The following is a 13,507-nucleotide window of genomic DNA, read 5'->3' as shown; positions in this document are numbered from 1 at the left end:
GGCGAAGAGATGACACGAGGCTGCCGGAATCTGTCACGGAGTTTCGTGACGGTCCCGTTTCTCGAGGCCATCTTTCACGATGTCGTTCGGCCTTTGGTGATTCGGTAATCCTGGGTGTTTTCTGCACCTGAATATTAATCTTTTTTCACCTTCCATTGATGTGGGTGTTTGTAGTCCTCCCAGAGCTTTGCTCTTGACATATTGTTTCCTTCTGTTCGTGGGTTTGAAAGAAGCCCTTGTACTTCTGAGCCCTTTTTTTGCACAGTAACACAAGAGGAGGTATTGTCTTCCCCTGAAAGATAAGGGACATCAGAGGCTCATAGCAGCTGAAAGGCCATTTGGAGAAGTTAAGAGATGTGTGTGAGAGCAGATTTCAATATCCCAAGATATCAAACAATGCCGAATCATTGTCTGGCTCAGGACATTGTTACACTTTAAAAAGAGGCCTCCCTCCTTTTTTTTTTTTTTTTTTTACGGGACTGTTACTCCACCGTGGAAGCAACATGGTTGAATGTTGTGATCAGGTTGCTAATGGATTTTAGCCTAGGTCAGGGAGCATATCCGGTTTCATGATGACTTTTTACAATCTCCCCATCTTTAGACAAAGTAGGACGGATTTGTCTTTTTTTGTTTGGTCTGCTTGTCAAAGGACTAAATAATTAATTAAAGGGTGACCACTTCTGGCTTCTCGAACTTGGAAGGCACCCAATAATGAGTTTAGACAGGCTTTAAAAAAAAAAATTAAAAAGACTTCTTGAGAAAAGTTAAGTGTTCCATTACTGCCCAGTTCCGCACTCTTATTTATGGAGTTCAGACATATAAAAATGAACCTATGAAATGATCACCCTTGATATTTCAGTTCCTGGATATGTGAAGCAGCCAGTTCTATAGGCCTGTGAAATCAGGCTGATTTCTGGAATGATGGTCTATATAAATTTGGCGTTTGCGAGGAACATTATCAATCACCTTTCTGTTTCCTGCCAGGAATGGATCTGGCATTTCCTCTTCCAGTCTCCAGTAAGTCTGTTTCATATCTCAATGCCTGGCTGTAAATAGCAACTACTTGAGATGAGTTGATATTATCACCTTTCAGGACCGAGTTTTTTTTTTTTTTAAACGTTGATTTATGCCAGAGCGTGGCATGTTCTGTCCATCTTTTTGGTGAATAAAACAATATGTATGTATGGGTCAATGCTTTGAGCTTCCAGTTCTTCAGGGAAACTTTAGAGGAAACTGAAGAAGGGTCTAAAAAGCAAATATCAATCAAGCGTGTTCCACTTGGTGGACACTTGGAGACAAAAGATTCTGTGAGCTTCTCCAGTAGTGCAAATCTTAAATCACTGAGAAGTATCACCAATCTTATTAAAAAAGTTTTCTCTTGCCTCAAATGTTTTATTTAAGCTTTGATTTCTAACAGAATAATAGAGTTGGAAGGGACCTTGTAGGTCTTCTAGTCCAACCCTCTGGTCAAGCAGAAGATCTTATACCATTTTCAGACAAATGGTTGTCCAGTCTCCTTTTTAAAAGCCTCCAAGGATGGAGCACCCACAATTTATTTATTTATTTATTTATTTCCAAAAATTTATTTATTTCCAAAAATTTATTTATTTCCAAAAATTTATTTATTTCCAAAAATTTATTTATTTCCAAAAATTTATATGCCGCCCTTCTCCCTAAGGACTCAGGGCAGTGAACACAGGTTAAAACATACAATAAAAGGTAATGTAATTAAAACCCAGTTAAAACAACAACAATAAAATAATAAAATCCAAGTATCAGGGTGAACCCATTTGTTGAAACAGCCAAGTCTTTAAGTCCCAACGGAAGGAGTGGAAATGAGGCGTCGTCCGAAGCTCGGTGGGTAACTCATTCCAGAGGACAGGAGCGCCTACAGTGAACGCTCTACCCCTGGACATCGCCAGCCGACATGGTCTGGCTGACGGTACCCTGAGGAGGACAGCCCTGTGTGAGCGGGCAGGACGGTGGGAGGCGGGTAGGAGATGGTCCTGCAAATACCCCGGACCTAAGCCATATAGGGCTTTAAAAGTGAGTACCAGCACCTTGAAGCGGATCTGGAGGACCACTGGTAGCCAGTGCAGCTCGCGTAGAAGAGGTGTTACACAGGAGTAATGGGGAGCTCCCGTAACCACCTGCGCAGCCGCATTCTGGACCAGCTGGAGCCTCTGGGTGCACCTCAAGGGCAGCGCCATTGGTGGCAAGCAGTTCCACTGATTAATTGTTCCCACTGTCAGGAAATTTCTCTTTAGTTCTAGGTTGGTTCTCTCCTTCATTAGTTTCCATCCATCACTTACGGTCCTGCCCTCTGGTGCTTTGGAGAATAGGTTGACCGCCCCCCCCTCTTCTTTGTGGCATCCCCTCAGATATTGGAACGCTGCTATCACGACACTCTTATGCATTCAACAAAACTTGCCTCTCCGGTAATGGTACCAAATTTGGGTAATGAAACATCTGCAAGAAAACAACCAAGCTCAGAGAGCAGCAAGGATCCCTTATTCAGCTTCATATTTTTTGTCTCTTAAGCAGAGGTGGGATGCACTTACCTTCCCTACCGGTTCACAAACGTGAGTGCTTGCTTCGCTCGCACGCACCACCTTCCATGCATGCTCTGCTCATCTGCACACCTTTCGCACGGTGGGTTACCCCCGGTTCGGACCGGTTCGCAACCAATATTAAAAATGGCAGGAGGCTCTGCCCACTGACCCGGATGTCATCATAAGTGATCTGCGCATGCGCAGAAGGGCACATGCACAGGCACGATCCGAACCGGTAGTAAAAGTAAGTAGAACCCACTCCTGCTTCTGCACATGCGCAAGGCCTCCAAAACATGGCAAAATAGGACGGCATTACATCTGGGCAGGTGGGTGGAGCCTACTGCAGTTGCCGTTACCGGTTCGCTCGAACCAGACAGAACCAGCTGAATCCCCACCACTGCAGGTTCTGCCATAGCTTTATTTTTTGGGAGAAAATAAGGCAAATGTATTTGACAAGCATGAACTTGTGAGCTTTCCGGTGTTGTAGCTGCGACTGTCTTTTCAACACTGCTGCATGTTAATCATAATCATAAGTTTATTTGTCAATCATATATAAGATAACAGGTAAAAGTATAAACATAATTTGAATACATGAAAAGAGTAAGAGTAAAAAGGAATATTAGGACAGGGACAATAGGCACGCTGGTGCACTTATGCACGCCCCTTACAGACCTCTTAGGAATGGGGTGAGGTCAACAGTAGACAGTTTAAGGTTAAAGTTTTGGGGGTTTGGGGAAGAAACCACAGAGTCAGGTAGTGCATTCCAGGCATTGACCACTCTGTTACTAAAGTCGTATTTTCTGCAATCGAGTTTGGAATGGTTTACCTTGAGTTTGTAGAGTCTATTATTTACTCGTGTATTATTGTGGTTGAAGTGGAAGTAGTCATTGATGTATTGTTGTGGTTGAAGTGGAAGTAGTCGTTGACAGGAACGACATTGTGGCAGATAATTTTATGTCAGTGGTGAAATGTAAAATTTGTTACTACCAGTTCTGTGGGTGTGGCTTGGTGGTGGTGGGGTAATGTGACTGGGTGGGCGTGGCCAACTTTTTTTTTTCTTTTAAAAGCATTTTTTCTACAACCTCTTCAGCCGAAGAGATTGCAGAAAAAAATGCCTTTAAAAGCCTCTGATGATCAGGCAACTCAGCAGTGATTGCCAGAGGCTTTTAAAGGCATTTTTTTTTCTACAATCTCTTTGGTCGAAGAGGTTGTAGAAAAAATGCTTTTAAGAGCCTCTGACGATCCCAGCTGAGCTGCGTGATCATCAGAGGCTTTTTTTTTAACTTTTAAAAGCATTTTTTCGGCCGAAGAGGTTGTAGAAAAAAATGATTTTAAAAGTAAAATAAAAGCCTCTGATGATCGCATGGCTCAGCTGGACATGTGGGGGTGCAGGGATTTTTGCTACCAGTTGTCCGAACCACCCACCACCATCGCTACCAGATCGGGCAATCCAGTCCGAACTGGGAGCATTTCACCCCTGTTTTATGTACTATGCTTAGGTCAGACTGAAGTCGGCGTAGTTTTAAGTTGTCCAGCAGCAGGCATGTGTCTGGTTTTTGCGACTCTAAAGTAGACTGGAAAACACTACAAAAATCAGGAGGGTCACAAACAGAAGCCAAACCACAATGCCTGGTCCAGGCAGATCACCCAAAAACCTCAGCACAAAAAAATGACCAGTGTGTTTTGTTCTGCTTTGGGAAATTATTCTGAAATTAAGATGTTTTGCAAATTCCGAAGAGATGCTAGAGAAAAGATTATCTGGCATATGATGTCCCCAAAGAAACTTAGCTGAGGTTAATTTTGGGGTAATTTGAGAATCTGTTATAAATGTATTTTTTTAAACTTCTTGCTCACCCTCCACTCTCAAGATTCCTAGGATTGTTTAACATTTGGTTGTTTTGTTGCTGTGGATATATATATATATATATATATATATATATATATATATATATATATATATATATATATTTAAAAAAATGATTTTTCCCTCGGCTGCTCAAGTGATTTTATGTTTTGACTGATACCCAAGATTGTCTCAAGAGTGTTATTGACTGGCAAAGGAATGGACAAGCTTAGGAAATTTGGGAGAGAAAAAAAAAAGACTAGTTGAAAAAGAAGTAATAATGAAATGCTGGCAGTTACCCTGCTGCTTAAAGAAAACACAACAAATAATGAGTGCAATCATTTAAACACAGATCAAGAGTAATAAAGTAAGAAAATCCAAGTTAGCCCACACAAGTTTTTATCTCTGCTGCACGTAAGATTACACTCAGAAAAGGTTTGCTGCTGTACCCTTTGCATCCTTGGGAGAAAATATAGCCATAACCCTAATTCTAAAGTTATTTGTTCATGCAAAGCTGAAGAAATTGAGTCTTTGGGACACTTGTTATAAAGCTCTAAGGCTTTTTTGAGATGTTATACTTGGCACTTTTTTTTTTTTTGGTTAAAATCCAGGATAGGAAATTAAGATGCTCTTTCTTCAGTCGGTGTACGGGTTTATGAATAATTTTGTTTTTAGTGCCACTTTAATAGAACAATCATGTGCAGCATTTTAAGAGGATTACCGAGTAATTAACGAGGAAAAGGTACACAGGGAGTTCTCAATTTAAACCCCTGGGATTAGAATTTCCTAAGCAAGGTGGGTTAAGCGAGTCACCCGATATTACGACCTTTTTGCCATGGTTGTTAAGCGACTCACTGCATCCCTACACAAATCCAGCTTCCCCCCATTGACTTTGCTTCTCAGAAGACGCAATCCCGTTGCGAACTGGTAGTAAAGGTAAAGTAGAACCCACCCCTGGTTATGATCCTACATTTCTAGTGGCTGTTTCTTTTTAACTGTTAATTCTGGAACTAAGTCTCCATAAATTACACAGATTAAGAACATAGCATAAAAGTATGCCCTGTTGGATTGGACCTGTGATCCATCTAGTCCAGCAGTCTCTTCTCACACTTGAACTGCACAAAGGCCCACTGTTCTCCCAGCAGATGGCCTTCAGAGATGATCTCACTGTCATCAAAGCTAATAGCCCTTGATCCCCAGGACCTTCTCAAATTGGTCCAACCCTTTTCAGAAGCCCCACATCTCAGGACAGACATCCTCCTTGTCTTGTATGATCTGTTTTGATGCATCTTGTTTATAAGGTGTGTTGCCCTTCTTTGCATTCACATTTCCTTTTTTTCTAAATGAAGTGAAACTCTTTTTGCTAATCGTGTTTGCTCAGAAATGGCTTGACTTTGAACTCATCCTCATTCAAGATAGGCCTGATTTTCTAATTGAAGTTCCTGCCTCTTTAGCTCTTACCCACCCTAGCTAAATATTCTCAGTTGCACTGGCCATCATGACGCTTCAACCCGCATCGTGGTAGAACAACCATACAATCATCCACATTATTGAAGAGTTCCTGTGCATAAAATAGTGCATGGATCAGGATTATTCATGTAGAGGCAGGAAACTGACTGCATGCTTGCAAAGACTTGACTCAAAGTTTTGAATATTATTTATCATATACAGATTGTGAAAAATGTGGCAAGAAAGAATAAGAATAGGAGCCTGGATAGCTCTGCAGACTAAAAGCACTGTAATTTAACACCAGCTGTCTGCAATTAAAGTAAGTTCAAATCTTGCCAGGCTCAAGGTTGACTCAGCCTTCCATCCTTTCTAAGGTAGGTAAATTGAGGACCCAGTTTGTGGGGGCAATAAGCTGATTTTGTATAAAATATACAAAAGTATGAAGGCTATTGCTTAGCGCACTGTAAGCTGCCCCGAGTCTCTGGAGAAGGGAGGCATATAAATCAATTTTTTTTTTAAAAAAAAGATTGCTTATTCCATGAATTGCTGCTTATCGAAGCAGAATGGAAAGAAAGAAAGAAAGAGAGAGAGAGAGAGAGAGAGAGAGAGAGAGAGAGAGAGAGAGAGAAAGAAAGAAAGAAAGAAAGAAAGAAAGAAAGGAAAGAAAGAAAGAAAGAAAGAAAGAAAGAAAGAAAGAAAGAAAGAAAGAGAAGGAAAGGGAGGGAGGGAGGGAGGAAGAAAAAGAAAGAAAGAAAAGAGAAAGAAAGAAAGTAGGAAAGAAGGAATGAAGGAAAAATAAAAAGGAAGGAAGGAAGAAAGGGAGGGAGGGAGGGAGGGAGGGAGGGAGAAAAAGAAAGAGAGGGAAGGAGGAAGAAAAAGAAAGAGAGAGGGAGGGAGGAAGAAAAAGAGAGGGAGGGAGGAAGAAAAAGAAAGAAGAAAGAAAGAAAGAGAAAGAAAGAAAGAAAGAGAAAGAAAGAAAGAAAGAAAGAAAGAAAGAAAGAAAAGAGAAAGGAAAGAAAGAAAGAAAGAAGGAAGGAGGAAAGAAAGAAGAAATGAAGGAAAAATAAAGAGAAAGAAAGAGAAAGAAAGAGAAAGAAAGAAAAGAGAGAGGGAAAGAGAAAGGAAGGAAAGAAGGAAGGGAGGGAGGAAAGGAAGGAAGGAAGGAAGGAAGGAAGGATGGAAGGAAGGAAGGAAGGAAGGAAGGAAGGATATTGAAATAGAGATCCTTCCTAAAATACGCTCATCTTCAATACGTTAACTGGGGAAAAATGGCATTTTTAAGTTGAAAGAATGTTCTGACCTCCGAAACCTCTATTTCTTTGTTTTATTAGGCATTTTGTCCTGCATAAATTAACCAACCTGAAGTTCCTGGATTCTCGAAAAGTCAGCAGAAAGGAGCGCGAAGAGGCCCTTGTGAGGGGAGCCTTTATGAAAGTGGCGAAGCCCCCGGATAAGGAGGTAAGCAACTCAAAATGGCATTCACATGAATGGAGACAACTCGGTTTCAACATTTTTGCCTGGCTTTGTTCCTCAGCTGAAAATAAAGCTAGACGGCAAGAATGAATGTCAACCTTTTATTCAACTGGCTAAAATTAGCCTTGTCTTTTTTCAGCCGCTTTGTTTTTTTGATGATGTTATGCGTGGCCATTTAAGGAATCGGTGACAGTCAGTAAGAATTTGCGGTGTCCGTGAGGGGGAAAAAATCAATTTGTTACATACATTTATTACATTTACTTTGTACCGAAATTAACGTTTGCCGTGTATGCAGTTGACTTTGTAACGTTTATCATCTTGTTTTGATCACCTTTAGTCCACCAAATTTTACAGGTTAGTGCTCACTTTCCAAGCATCGGAGTTGTCATTGATATCGCTTTAAAAATAATTTGCTGGGTGAAGTCCGGAAACCAGCAAATATTATTTTCTCAGATTTAGTTTTCTTTGGGTTTTATTATTATTATTATTTATTTGCTGATTTGTGTTACCTCTTAACCTGCTTTTGAGAATTGGGAAAACTTTGTGAGCAGGGCAGGATGAAGTCTTTGCTGGAAGAAGAAGGTGCAAAAATTCTTCTTTTGCTCATTTATTCATCCTTGGATGTAGGTATGTGTGTGTGTACCAACAGACACACTATTTACTTATTTCAACTTCTGTACACTGTGGATAAATACACCTATGATTTGTACAGGTAGACCTTGTTAAGGATATTGTTGTTGTGTTACCAACCAGCAGAGTGTAGAGCACAGAGAAACGTTGCTGAGAGCAATGAATAAGAGATGTGCAAACTGGTTTATCAAAAGTTTACTTTATAGGGAAAAAACAATCTCATGGTCTTTAAATCAATCCAAGTCTTTGTCAGTTAAATCAGTCCAGTGATACAACAATCTTCTTACCACACAAACAGTAGTTGGTTAGAATAACAAACTCACTCTGGTTCACAAACCACGATGGTAGCAGATCCATCCAACGATGATAGCACAATGATAGCAACTCCACACACTATGGTAGCATATCATCAACTGAATACGTTACAGTACCTTTCTTAAATACGTTTACAACCAGTGATTATCTAATTACAGCATGACTCAGCATTACAATGAATCAGCAGTAAAACTTTAAAGTCACACAATACATATTCATATTAAAGTCACAGAACACATATATTGCCTGGACAACTTGTTAGGCTCAAACCATATCCTAACAGACCTCGACTTAATAATGGTTCCTTTAGTGACCATGCAAAGTGACAATGGAGCTGAAAAAAGTGACTTATGACCAGTGGTGGGATTCAGCCGGTTCGCTCCGGATTGAGCGAACTGGTAGTGGCGACTGCAGGAAGCTCTGCCCTCCCACCCGGATGTAATGTGCAACTACTGCACATGTGCAGAAGGCCATGCACCTGTGCAGAGGTGGTGCATGCGTACACATTTGTGAACCGGTAGGGAAGGTTAGTGAATCCCACCTCTGCTTATGACCATTTTTCACACTTACGACCGTTGTAGCATCCTGATGGTCATGTGATCCTCTTTTGCGACCTTCTGACAAGCAAAGTCTACGAGGAAGCCAGATTCACTTAACAACTGTGTTCCTAACATAACAAGTGGAGTGATTCGCTTAACAAAGGCGGCAAGGAATGTCGTAAAATGGGGCAAAACTCACTTAACAATTGTCTCACTTAGCAACATACATTTGGGGCTCAATGATGGTCATAAGTCGAGGACTACCTGTAAGAAGAGGCAAGAAGAAAATTAATCCTCATTTCTTAATCTTTTAATAGTTCTTATTAGACAATTGGGCTCACACTATACTACTGTCTTAAAATATTCTAACCTCATAACAAGTGAAATTGTTTGCTTTTAGCGAACGGCTTCTTCCGTTCCTAAATCTTGCAACACACAAATATTATAGCCTATCCATCTCCTTTTTGGTAATGATAGCAAATTATAACTGCTATATTTTTATAACAGGGGATATCAAGCCCCAATGTACTAATATCACCATATTTTAAATCTAAATACTGTAACTGAAAGTTTTCAACCTGGTTGACACATAAGCTCTTTTAAAGGGATCTTAATCAAGGCAAGAAGTGAGTTTAAGGACAGTTTCTAATTTATAGTCTCTTCCTTCAATCCATTGTCAGAGAAAAGATTTTCAAAACTCACTGGGTAATCTGAAGTCTTGGGGCTTTTTCCAATCATTCCATTCCACAGTTGCAAACAATATCATTTTTGAATTAGTTATCTGCTAAATTTTTCTCTGAAACATGTATTTATTTCTCCAATCCTTTTAGCGCTCGGTTCCAGTTTAATGTTTTGGGTAGGCTTTTTTCTCAAATTGCTTGCTGTGGAATTGCTAGGTTTTAGCTAATATATTACCTTTTGTAAGCATTTTAGGTATCATGAGCAATTGCCTCTTTGTGTTCAGTAGAATTATTATTATTATGCTTTATTATATGTCGGTTGATCTGAGAAAAGTCTGGAGTTGGCTTGAATCTGTTAAAATGGATTTGTTGCATAAAATCTGTATGTGTAAATCCTTGCCTATACCATACAGAACTACTCGGGAAGTTGTTGCTAGGATGACTGCAAGTACCCTAATGATTATCATTATTGCAGTCCCATATTACTAATCCTGGCTCAGAAAAGTTTACAAAACATTTTGAAAGCATCAACCATAAAAAAAACCCTGCCATCCTTAGAAAGAAGAAGCCAAACTTCAAAGCAAGATTTAGTCTTTTAAAAGAAAAGCAATTTGTCCAGCTCCGAAAGACAATCTGACTCTAGAGTAGCTACTATTCTATAAAAGCCCGAATTAACAGAATAGTCTTTTAGTTGTCATCTAAAAGAAGATTTTGTCAAGAGAGAGATCTGCAAGACTTTATTCCTGGATTTTGTACACTCTGAGACAAACCGACCATGAAAATAATCTCTCCAGGTCCCTGCAAGCTGATCTTTGGATATTATTTGAAGAAAGTGAGCTTAGAAATCCTAAAATGTCACTCATTTTAGGATGAGCAGATCCTTCTCTACCAGTTGTAACTTCTGGACCATTTTTGAGGTTATGAGGCTACAACTGTAAAAGAATTCATAGCAAAGTTGATTTTGGGAAGGTCTACAGCAGGGGTCAGCAACCTTAAACACTCAAACAGCCACAAAGGTCCTAACCGGAAGCCCTCGTTCAATTTTGGAACCGATAGGCAGTCCGGTTCCCCCATCATATTCTCCTCCTAGCGTGGTGACCTTTTTCCTCTGCTGACCGGAAGTCCGGTTCCCCCACCATAGAGTCTCCTCCTAGCATGGCGTCCTTTTTCCTCTACCTGTCCTAATCGAAAGCCCTATCAAATGTGGCTCCGACCAGCAACAGGGAGCCGCAGCAGAGGGATGAAAGAGCCACATGCGGCTCCAGATCCGTGGGTTGCTGACTCTTGGTCTACAGAAACCATCATTTGCTGTAATAAACCATGCTTTGTAGAAATGTTTGATGCAACATCAGATACTGTATGTTCAGATACATAATATGTCTGTATTTGTTTTACTGCCAGTAGGATTTCAATGCTATCAGTGCAATCTGTTTCTCCCTGATCATATTCTTACACCTTAATCGTCTTCATTGTGGAACATGATTTTATGGTTTTAAAAAAAAAGGTTTATTTTACTTTATGCTGGTCTATGACCCCCAATAACGATGGGTTGGCTGGTGTTGTTTGCCCATGTTCCTCATTAGATTCGTACTCATTTCAAATTTACGTATATAGAAATGTGGGCGTTGAGAGGAATTTGTGAGATTTGGTATACAAATAATTATCAGAGGGGAAAATGAAGTATTCTTGAGAACATTAATTGGCTTGACACAGAACTGTGCTTTTTTTGAACTCCGCGCTGCCTTTAGTCTATTTTCACAAATTAGTCTAAATTTAAGTCTAATTTTGTGGTGCTACATTGGCATCTGAGAACATGTTCAGAAGGGGGGGAAAAAGTGTCGACACAAGAGTAGGGCTACTCCACAAGAACTGCTTTCATTTCACTCTTGACATCAGGAACTTTCGAGAGCACCTGAGCCTCTCTAAAAGCAACATAGAGAATGAGACACAAGGCAGAATATTTTTCCTCCAACTGGCTTATGTTTACTTATATGCAAAAGTAATGAGCAAACACACAATGTTTGAGGAAACGATAAATATTTAATTTTGCCTAACTCCCTGCCTTCCTCTGATTTTTTTTTTATTCTTTTATTTTATGTTTTCTTAGCGGAATGCGGCTTGCTTTTTCCTTTGCTTCATTTCATCTTTTGTAGCTTCGAGTCTGTTTATGATGGGACTGTCATAATGGGGAAGGTACAACCCCGTTCATTAGAAAACAGCTTAACTTAGCAATGCTGGGCTTTTCTCTTGCTGTGTGAAATGAGTTGAACTTCATTACCCAGCGATGTTTATATTTAGAAATGTCAAAATATTGAACCTCCGTCTGATGCTTGATTTAAAATAAAAATAAAACGAGAGCCTGGAAGTCTTGCTAGGCAAGGGGCATTGTGCCAAACAAGGGAGCTTCATTTAATGACCGTACCACAAGCTCATTTTTTTTTCTGGCATAAGGGTTGATCAAAGTAGAAGAGGCCTGTCCAGTGTGAAGTATGTTGCTGTGTCTGACAGCTCTTCGCATCAGAATGACAGCTCAAGAATACGACAGTCAAAGTTGCTTAATTATGTCTCGGCTTTGTAATTATTCATCTCTGTTCCTGCACTTGTCATTTTGCTGACATAATTATTTAGAGCTGTGCCCTTGTTCTACAGAAGCATGTACAGGAGTACCAGCAGTGAGTAACAGGTGCAGAGGAGGAGGGAGAGGAGAGAGAGAGAGAGAGACGGAGGGAGAGAGAGGGGCAGGGAGGGAGGGGGGAAGAAGGGAGGGAGAGGCGGGAGAGAGAGGAGGGAGGAGGGAGGAAGAGAGAGAAGGAGGGAGGGAGGGAAAGAGAGAGGGAGAGAGGGGGGAAGGGAGGAAGGGAGAGAGGGAGAGAGAGAGAGAAGGAAGGAGGGAGAGAGAGGAGGGAGGGAGGGAAAGAGAGAGGGAGGGAGAGAGGGGGAAGGAAGGAAGGGAGAAAGGAAGAGAGAGAGAGAGAGAGAAGGAAGGAGAGAGAGAGAGGGAGGGAGGGGGGAGAGGGAGAGGGAGAGCATCCACTTTGATGTAGAATGCCAAGTCCATTCTCTTGTATGTAAAGGGACACAACTCTTTCCTGCCAACCACTCTTAATAGGAATATTCTAAGAATTCTCCAAACAAGAGTTTTTTTAAAATATACTGTAAATATTGCATTTTCAGCAAGTATTTCTAGAATATCCACAATCAAATCTCTTTTGGATCAAAGTCTGTGTTTGATAAGCTTGATGGAAAACATCCATGAAGTTTTCTAGACATCAGTGCTTTGCAATTGCCTTCTTCTGGAATTTTGATTCTAGTTTGTTAGGCATGGATTTCCTGATAGTCTCCCACCCAGATCCTACATAGCTTCTTTCAAATCAATTTAAGTGAAGTATCTGCTATCCTATGACCCAAGAGAGCGATTGAGATCGCTTGCTTCATTTGTTGTGTGTATAACTCTTTTAATTATTAAGACATTTGCTGGATTTTTTTAATATATCTAATATCTTTTTCCATATAATTCTTGTAGCCTTCTTAAAATCCACTGTCAGATCAATCTGGGTCTTTACCAGTAAAACGTGTTCCTCTTCCATAACATCTTTTAAACATAATCTATCTATGGAGGCAGATATTCTTAAAATTAAATACTGGCTTCACCTGTTCCAAAATATCCTTCAATATACCGAACATTAAAATATTCTGTGCCATTTTGTCTTAGTAATTTGAAAAAAAATTTTTTTTTAATTGAAAAAGTTTTTTATTTTTATTTCTCACAAACATGTCTGAAATGTAGTCTCTTATCCATATTCTCTTTTAACTTTCATATTAGTTCATTCTTCATCCTAAAAAAATTAAGTATGCTTTAAAAAATTTAAGTATGCTCGGGGTTGCTCTTCTACCATTCCATCTCCCTTATTTTACAACAATCCTTCTTCTCCTTCTTCTCTCTTTTCCTTCCCTCCCATCTTCTATTCTCTTCTACTTTCTTCTTTCCTCCTCTCCTTTCCCTCCTCTCCTTCCTCTTCCTTTCCC

General features: G+C 40.1%; 1 protein-coding gene across 1 annotated transcript in view; it reads left to right on the top strand.

The window, feature by feature from the left end:
* The window catches only part of LRMDA (leucine rich melanocyte differentiation associated), a 1,008,830-nt gene that overhangs the window by 595,860 nt on the left and 399,463 nt on the right, over window positions 1–13,507 (top strand). The window contains exon 5 of the mRNA XM_070945756.1: window positions 7,176–7,302. Within this exon, the coding sequence (XP_070801857.1) occupies window positions 7,176–7,302 (127 nt within the window). The remainder of the gene's footprint in view (window positions 1–7,175; window positions 7,303–13,507) is intronic.

Source organism: Pituophis catenifer, unplaced genomic scaffold (assembly GCF_029215685.1).
Source record: "Pituophis catenifer annectens isolate HBS135680 unplaced genomic scaffold, rPitCat1.0.hap2 SCAF_6, whole genome shotgun sequence".
Lineage (NCBI taxonomy): Eukaryota > Metazoa > Chordata > Lepidosauria > Squamata > Colubridae > Pituophis > Pituophis catenifer.
Note: the sequence above shows the minus strand (reverse complement) of the source record. Positions and strands in the feature narration are given on the sequence as shown.